Genomic DNA, 9,427 nt, shown 5'->3' with positions numbered 1-9,427 from the left:
TTATCCATATAGATTGTGCTCCTTGGGAATATAAAATATTAAATCCAAAGGATTCCTTGTCATTGCGCGCACATGTTTCTTAAACAAAACAACGTTTCTTTTTACAACAAATCTTCTTACAAGTGATTAATTACGATACAATGTAAAAATGTAAAAGCATTAGGGGAGACCGAAGTTAGTAGACTCATTTTTCAGTTTCGAATTTTTACAGACGAAATTAAGAGACTTATCGAAAAAATGAATTTTACACCAGTTACTACATACATTTGACTATCTAATAATATTGTAATAATAAGGGAAAACTGATGATATGAAAAAAAAATGCATTTTTCTAATGCATTCCATCTGATTCAACTAGCCCCGGAATCGAGATAAAATGACTAATGGAGTAATTTGACTAACATTATTAAAATGAAGATTAATGTATATTTTAAGGTACATCTTTGGCTACATATTAACTTTTATAAAAACGTATTTTAAACACAAACATTTATTATAAAATAAAAAATGTATAACTTTCTACTAAATAATATTTTATCTAATTCGAATTGTTATCCGAATTGCAGTTATAACAAACATATGAGTTTCCCTTTATGCATTTAGAATGTGTTCACACATCTTCAAAAAATTATCCTTTTAATTATTCTTAATGTTTTCATAATATTATTACTACTTATATTACACTTAAAAGTAATTTTACAAAAGGAAGAAGGATGTATGAACATATATGAACATATATGGTTATGAATATTTATGCAGGGTGTTTGATAATTAATAAAAAATTTTCTCGCGGAGGGGTAGAATGGACTAAACTGAGAAGAAAAGTCCTCTACCATTTTACAATTTTTGCAATAGTTAACGAGATATTAATTGATAAAAATATGCAAATTCGCCCGGCCCATCGCCAAATGCAAGCGCGCGGCTGGATAAAACCGCCCAGCGAGGCGCGTCGCGCGCGTTCCCCGTCGCTAGGCACTCGTTGTTTATAATAAGCGACAATGGTCGTCGCTAGACATTTTGTCGCGAATGGCGTCGAATTTTCAGCTATAATTATTCTTTGAGCTATGATTATTCTCTGTTCATATCAAAACGAAATCTTCGAACGAAAAATTTATTTTTGCATGCACGTATGTGGAAAGCATGCGTGCATACATGCATGAGCAGCGAGCCGGTGTGCGTCTACATGCAGTACCGCGCGCCAAAAAAAAACTTTCTTTCATTGCCGCTTATTATAAACAACGAGTGCCTAGCGACGGCGAACGCGCGCGACGCGCCTCGCTGGGCGGTCTTATGCCGGTATCACACTAGCGATTGGAGATCGAGTTCGCGTTTGTACCTGCGATTGTCTTTCAACCAATAAGAAAAGAGATGTTGGCGATTGCGATTCACGATTCCTGATTAGACATCTGTCTATTTTTCGTAATCGTAGACGCAAACGCAACCAATCACAAAATGGTTTTGTAGTTACGTGATCAGTTCATGTATCGTAACGCGAAAATAGAAAATAATCTATTGGAAAAACGTGAAATATATGTATATCTGTGAATTATGCCACCGAAAAAAGCTGATATATTTACAAAAGATATAGAATTTATACTAATTGATTTAGTTGAGTTGTAGACCTATTCTTTGGGATTACACCTCTGAACTCTACAAAAGAGTAGATCTAAAAGATGCAGTTTGGGAAGAGGTGGCTCGTTCTTTAGGACCTCAGTTCTCAGGTAAATGTTGTATTAATGTAGAGAAAAAAACTGGAAAATTATTTTTATCAAAAGCTAAAATATGTTATAGTATGCATGTTGAAAAGGTTATGTATACAAATAAATTACATGCATCTAAAGTAAAATATTTCCTTCTTTTATAGGTCCTATTGTAGCAAGAAGATTCAAAAGTATGAGAGACACTTTTATGTCAAATTTGAGGAGAGTAAAGGGTTCTAAACGCAGCGGAAAAGACACTGCAGATATTTACACTCCTAAGTGGTCTTTATATGATCGGTTAAAGTTTCTCAAAAAAATAGTAGTTCAGAGTATACTTCCACCACAAATCTTACTATTTTCCCAGAAAAGCTTGATGATATTGTATCACAGATAGAGCAGACTTCAAATGAATCAGTGAAACAGTGTCAACCACATATAGCAGAGGAGAATCAGGAAAAAGAAATCGTTAGAGGAACTCCTAGTTATAAACATTTATTATAATGACTCTATGGAAGTACGAATTAAAATTATTATTACTTCGATAATATTTAAACAAATTTTATATAAGGAATTAGTACAATGAAGTTGTTTGTAATATGTATATTAAATATTATTTCTGAAATTTATTGCAGAAATTTATGATTGCATCAACTGAAGAATCATCCGATAGTACCACAGATTTATCAGTATCATCTGTAAGTTTTGCAAACACAGTAAGTTAAAACTATTTGTTGATATCATAAACTTCCAGAATATTAATCTTTCTTCTGTATTCATAGCAGCCAGCATCTTCTGCATTTCATCCTTTGCAACCTATATGTGCTCCTGTCCTATAGACAACTTTACACAATGCAACTGTTTCTACTTCAACAGCATCAACAAGCTCTGAATTTACTTCATCTGCTTCTAAAATAAAAGATGTCGAAAGTAAGATGTATGTACACTAAACGAGAATATACTAAAAGAAAAGCTGACTTTGATCCTAATGATAATAGTGCGATAATGATAGAAGCAGTCACTGCTATTAAAACTTTGTGCAAACAAGATCCAAATAATTCAACTAATTCATCAAACTCATCTGTATCTACTGACTCTGCTCATTCATTAGGATTGTTTATCGCAGCAAGACTGCGTGAAATGACAACTGATCAACGTAAGCTGTGTGAAAATGAAATATTAAAAGTATTGTCTCAGTTTTAATACATATAACATTATTATCCATCATATATAACCTCTTATTATGTTTTTTATTTGTATTACCTTGTATATTACATATTTGAGCTTTTTATTTGCCAAAGAAGAAATTACAATTCAATACAATTAAATTACATATAGTTATGCAATAAAAATATTCAAATGTAAATTCTTGTTACATCTGCAATAATTAGGTATTAGGTTGTAAATATGTATTCACAAAAATATATATACGCAATTAAAAATATCTAATTATTATAGATCTAGTATTTAAGTAGCTGTGCATTTCTCAGAAACATTGTTTATTTATTAGTTTATAAGTATTTTTGATATACAAACTTCATAATTATATTTGACATTTCAAAGTATATTAATGTATATTAATGTATATTAAAACTACAAAATACAAGAAAGAAAGAAGTTATACAAAAGTATATCATATTTTTAACGAATTGCTTCATCTTGCTATGACACTCTTCCAACGGTATTAAAATATTCACATAAAGTCTCTCGCATAGCTATAGCAGCAGAAGCATGGCGATTGCCTCCTTGATGTTGCAAATTTAGTAAACCTTGCCCTTGTTCATTTCGCCATTCGCCATATTGAAGTTGACCTGTCTTTTCATCTTCCTTATCAATATATCCTGGTGGGGTATACATTATGCGGCCTACACTGTGAGACCTCAACATATTATGAAGACAACAAATTGCCAGTACAATCCAACGAGCGTCATCTGGGTCATATCTTAGAGGAGACCTGAGTATATTAAATCTGCTGACCATGGTTCCAAATCCATTTTCCGAAGTCCGTCTTCCTCTAGATAATCTGCAATTATTATTAAATAAAAAAATTTAATTAATAAAAGAAGCATTTATTAATAATAAATGCATCTCTGATTTATAAGAAAGTTATTTCTTTATTTCTACTTACGTGTAATTATAAATTCTTCTTTCTTTTTTGCCTGTACATTGTTGCTTAGGATAGGGTATTATCATATTTGTAGAGAGAGTAAAACCTTCATTCGCTATGATTACATATGGAAAATCTTGTTCAGTATCTGGTAAGAAACTTGGTAGAGGTATATCATTATTTATCTCCAAATAATGTTTTAAGGGACATTTGTTCCATATTCCTCTATCAGAAACTCGCCCATTTGTACCAACATCGACAAATATAAATCGAAGTTGAGCATCCACAAGTGCTAAAAGCACAATACTGAATGTTTCCTTGTAATTAAAGTATGAAGAACCAGACCGTAATGGAGGATCTATCCGAATATGTTTACCATCCATAACACCCAAACAATTCGGAAAATTCCATCTCTCCATATAGTCATAGGCAATTGCTTTCCAAGCCAATTTACTGTCAGGAAATTTAAGATATTCGTCTTGCAAAACAGAAACGAGGGCACGACAAGTATCCTTTATAATCCCAGATATAGTACTTTGTCCGAGACGAAAACTATAAGATAATGATTCTTGAGTTTCACCTATATACAAAAGATAACAAACATTTTTACTTGATATAAAATAGATTGTACCAAAATATCTAATTTGCTTGAAATTAACTTGATCAACTACCTGTTACCAAATGGCGCAATGTCACAGCAAGCCTTTCTGCAGAAGAAATGCTGTCCCGAAGATGAGTATTCTGTCTTTTAATTAGTGGACTCAATTTTTCCACAAGATCTTTAAATATATCTGAATTCATACGAAGGCATCTGACAATAAAACGTAGTATTTCTTTAAAACGATTATATTCAATTACCTCCTATCAGTTGATAAACTGTAGTTAAATTACAGTCTTGTATTCTACTTGTATTAATTATAACACAGGTCTACAAAAAAGGGGGTCTTGGATGTTGTCGGGAAGCTGTGGGTCATTTCCGAAGTAATTTTCTGCGTAGAATCCGAATCTGAAACCAGAATTGGCCCATCACGTCAGGATTTTGAGATATTAGGGGATATATACTCGAAAAATGCGTTTTTATGCTACTTTAGAGGTTATGTACAGGACGCAACCAATTTTTTGGGTCTTTTGTGCTATTTGCATCATTTAGTAATATTCTTACCCTTCAAAATGAGATATTGATCGACTACCTACGATTTTTTTTCGCCAAGTTACGGGCATTTTACTTTTGGCATTGTTCCAACGCCTTAATGACTCAACACATGATTTACAAGCTACGTGTGGAGCCCAAGACTTATCTTGATTGGATATCGAAATGTTGAAGTAATTGCGGTAAAATGATTTCACATTATCTTCAAGCTTTATCCTGTTCTTAACAAACGTGAAACGACCACAAATATAACAAAAACTGTTAGGATCATTTAAACACTTACGCGGGGCCATTGTTAAGACAGCAAACAGTCACAATTGTGACTGTTTATATATTAGGACCTTGAATAACGGACAGCGCGTCTTGTGCGCTGCGGCTCTGAGTGCAAGGCGTCTACCAACTTTAAACAAATCATTAGTTTTAAACTTATTAATGCAATGAAAATGAAACTTTCCAGAACATTTGTTCATATCCGAATGAACAACTTTCTCGCTGAAAGTTTTAGGATGCTCGAAATTCGCTCGATAAACGAAGCACCTGAATGCATAAAAAAGGATATTTTGCAGGTGTGTATAAAAAAAATAATAAGTTGTTTGTTTATTGACAAATATCGGTTTTTCTTTCTTCACTAGACGTGGAAAACTCTAATGATTATAACTTCGAAAATAGCAAAAAAACGCATTTTTCGAATATATATCCTCAAATATCTCAAAATCCTGACGTGATAGACCAATTCTGATTTCAGATTCGGATTCTACGCAGAAAATTACGTCGGAAATGACCCACAGCTTCCCAACAACAAAACCTTGTTGACCTGTGTAATCTATATGTATACAGCCAGAAAAGAAGATTTAATTTACATATCTGCGATACTTCTCTGGATCTTCTAATTGTAATTCCAGAAAGAGATTACGGAAACAATCTCTTTCTCTCCTCCTAGCTTTCCAAGATTTAATCCACAGTCTTCTTTTACGAAGTACCTTTTTCTTTGTCATAATATCATATTGTGACTTCAACATTAAAACCATCAAAATAGTGCAAATTTTCTTTTTCCTATGAAGATCCATTTTTATATCTCACATAATCAGTAAATTATAATTAATGATGTTTGCAAATATAAAATAATATAATTCCTTCTTTATAGTTTTTCTCCACATGCGTTGCAGAAAATATCTAATGAAATGTACACTGCTTTCCATTTGATGACAAATTGACACAAGTCGACACAAGCGTCGTTCTATCCTTCTTGACATTCAGAGAGTGACAAAGATAGAGCGACACTTGTGTCGACTGTGTCTCCTAAAAGGAAAGCAGCCGTAATCGCTAATCGTCGCTAGTGTGATTGAAAAATGTCTAATCGCAAGCGCAAATGTGAACGCAGACGCAATCTCCAATCGCTAGTGTGATATCGGCATTATCCAGCCGCGCGCTTGCATTTGGCGATGGGCCGGGCGAAAATTTGCATATTTTTATCAATTAATATCTCGTTAACTATTGTGAAAATTGTAAAATGGTAGAGAACTTTTCTTCTCAGTTTAGTCCATTCTACCCCTTTGCGAGAAAATTTTTCATTAATTATCGAACACCCTGTATATGTTTATGTGTATAAATGTTCATAAACAAATATAATTTATTTTATTATGTATGTTTATATATATTTATACATAATCATATATGAAAAATTATTATATTATATTATATTATCATATGCAAAAAATTTTATTTCGTTTTTCGAGTCAGTATATGAATTGAAATCTGATCTTTAAAACGGTTTATTTAAAATTTATTTGGATCTATTTTAACGATGTGCCGTACTTCGACTCGAAAAACGAAATAAAATTTTTTGCAACCCCGTAGCATACGATTCCTGTGACATGACAACAAGAAATTGTTTACGGTGCCAGCGCTCGGATTAAAAAATCATTTAAACATACTAAACGACGAGTACTCGGGTCGAATCTTACATATATCTTCGGAACTATTGTAGAACTGTCGGAAAATGGCAAACAGTCGGCCAGAACTGGCTGCGAAAAGGTACTTTACGCTTGACGTGCGGTGCCAGCGCTCGGGTTTAATTATTATTTAAAATTACTTAGAGGCCGGAAATATTGTTAAAACCTATCAGGAACTGTAGAACTCATCGAACTATAAGATAGAGAACTATAAGATTACTTGGTTTTCAATTGATTTTTTCGAATGGTCTTGCGGTGCCACGGAAAGTTAGCACCTCAAATTTTCAAGTACTATTTTTTTTAACTAAATCGTCAGAACTATTTATAAAACCTATCAGGAACTATAGAACTATTGCGGGTGCCAATGGAACTCTTATCAAAACTTGTGGTGCCAAAAGATGAGATGCCAACTTCACACACGCCTATGCTCCTATGTCATAGTGAAAATTGTTATTAAAGTATAAATGTTATTGTACAATAATAAAAAGAACAACCGAACATCGTGTACCTATTTCTGCGATGCTTGGTTCCAACCACCTAAAGACGAGTTCTGAGTATAATACATGTTCATTTTTCAAGCACGCTGATTGTGTCTGTATTTTAAAAACATTAAAAAAAGTTTTTAATTGCAATACTGATGTACTTTGCGTTTTATTATCGATTTCTCGGGGCATCTTATATTAGAAGTACGATTTTTTGACTTTGCGATTTGCTCGCTTTTTACATTTTTCTAATTTTCAAAATAGAATTCGAATTAAATTTTACATAACATTATCTTAAAGCTTATTAAATTCCTTTCAAAATGACCTATTATTTTGTAAATTCTACCCATAGTCTTCTAGCATTTATCTAAAATGAACCTGCATATAAAATTTGCAATTAAGTATCAAACATAATAATTGTATAAAATTATATATTGATTTGTTCCTTATATAAAATATATATTGGTTAGTTCTTTTTCTGTATTTTTTTTTATTTATATCTGTTGTGAGTATTGCGAAAGGAAAGTGATACCGGAAACCAGGTCCGCTGGTGATGTCGGAATTATACGCGAACAATCACGAAGAGTCAGAAGGTGTCGAAAAGAATAGAGAACTAGAGCGATGTACAATGAGATGTGCTGCTGAGCTTTATTCGAAGTCAACTGAACTGATCGTTAAGCGATAGATACACACACGTATCGAGAGATATCCTTCGCTTCGCGAGAACAAAGGAAAGGTTGTGAATGTATACATCGTGTGACACGAAGTAAACAGCTGATCGGTAGAACACTATCATGAATCCTGACAGTGTCGGTACCGGTAACAAGCGCGGTTTGAACAGAATAATTGTCGACGGAAATAATCGTTGAAAGTAAATCGATAACGAGCACACATATTTAATAATATGAGTTATATGAGTCTGAGTTTAATCTAAACAATATCAAATTGTATTTCAAATTATATTCCGTAATTATAAAAGAACTATTTTTAATAATTGTTACTGTTCGCACTGCGGCGAGAGAGGTAGATCTGAAAGGCCAAGAACGAGTTAGACGAAAGTAAGAATTTATTGCAAAGGTTATCTATCAAGAATACAGAATTAATGTATGAATATAATATTAATGAAGATGTCAGAATCAAATACAGTAAATGTAATATAACATGAGGAGCCAGAATCTCCATACGATGTTCTCGTAAACACCACCAGTGAAGGGGTGGGGATTCCCACGACGTACTTACAGCAGAGCTTCCAAACACCGCCTCTCAGGCTCGGGACGTCGTAAGACGTGCTTCAGAGTTTACACCGCCGTTCCGGCACGGGACGTCGTATGACGTACTTACAGAGTTCTCACCGCCGTTCCGGCACGGGACGTCGTATGACGTACTAACAGAGTTTACACCGCCGTACGGCCACGGGACGTCGAATGACGTACTTCAGACTTTACACCGCCGACACGGCACGGGACGTCGTATGACGTACTAACAGAATGTACACCGTCGATCTGCCACGGGACGTCGAAAGACGTACTCACTGCGAAAAGCACACACAAGAGAAGATGGCCGGCCATGTATCGAGAGCAACGAGCATGATGCAGTAATAACGAGGGAGAGAGTCCCCGGGAGAGCGGCCTAGCAACGCCACCTGCCTGTGCAGGAAGCGCCGCCCTGGGGCCAGGTGGTAGGACACCATGGTTGCACAGCAGCGACATCGCGCGCGACATTCGATTTAAAATTCAAACTCGCAACAGTTACAAATACGTTGCGCAATCTATTTCCAATATTACAATGGTACAATGAGATATATCTGCAGTCATTTTGCAATCTTTCTGTGCTGTATAGGTTGCGACACACTTGAAAAGAATAATCATCATTACTGTACGAGGGGCACTACTTATGAGCCTTGGCAACACTGAGTGTTGTCAGGTGCCATCTGACGTTTCCACAAAGTTTGACATTTTTGACCATAACCTTCTTCAGAACGTTTTGTTATTTGAGCGCGATTTGTATTGTTTACAGTCACTTGAAAATTGTGTCTCAGC

General features: G+C 34.4%; 1 protein-coding gene across 1 annotated transcript; it reads right to left on the bottom strand.

Annotated features, from left to right (window-relative positions):
• Nucleotides 1-3,359: 3,359 nt before the first annotated feature.
• LOC108728897 (putative nuclease HARBI1) lies at nucleotides 3,360-5,415 on the bottom strand. Its single transcript, XM_018457708.1, has 5 exons — nucleotides 4,967-5,415; nucleotides 4,727-4,810; nucleotides 4,476-4,615; nucleotides 3,826-4,384; nucleotides 3,360-3,720 (listed from the first exon to the last, which is right to left on the bottom strand). Exons 1-5 carry the CDS (start codon nucleotides 5,245-5,247, stop codon nucleotides 3,360-3,362), a joined length of 1,425 nt encoding a protein of 474 aa, XP_018313210.1. The 5' UTR covers nucleotides 5,248-5,415.
• Nucleotides 5,416-9,427: the final 4,012 nt, after the last annotated feature.

Source organism: Mycetomoellerius zeteki, unplaced genomic scaffold (assembly GCF_001594055.1).
Source record: "Mycetomoellerius zeteki isolate Tzet28-1 unplaced genomic scaffold, Tzet1.0 scaffold657, whole genome shotgun sequence".
Lineage (NCBI taxonomy): Eukaryota > Metazoa > Arthropoda > Insecta > Hymenoptera > Formicidae > Mycetomoellerius > Mycetomoellerius zeteki.
Note: the sequence above shows the minus strand (reverse complement) of the source record. Positions and strands in the feature narration are given on the sequence as shown.

Coding starts and splice junctions, on each gene's coding strand:
- LOC108728897 (XM_018457708.1), bottom strand. CDS start 5,247: ATGGCCCCGCGTAAGTGTTTAAATGATCCTAACAGTTTTTGTTATATT. Junction 4,811..4,966: donor TCAATATCTCATTTTGAAGG/GTAAGAATATTA, acceptor TTCTGGTTTCAG/ATTCGGATTCTACGCAGAAA. Junction 3,721..3,825: donor AGAAGAATTTATAATTACAC/GTAAGTAGAAAT, acceptor TAATAATTGCAG/ATTATCTAGAGGAAGACGGA.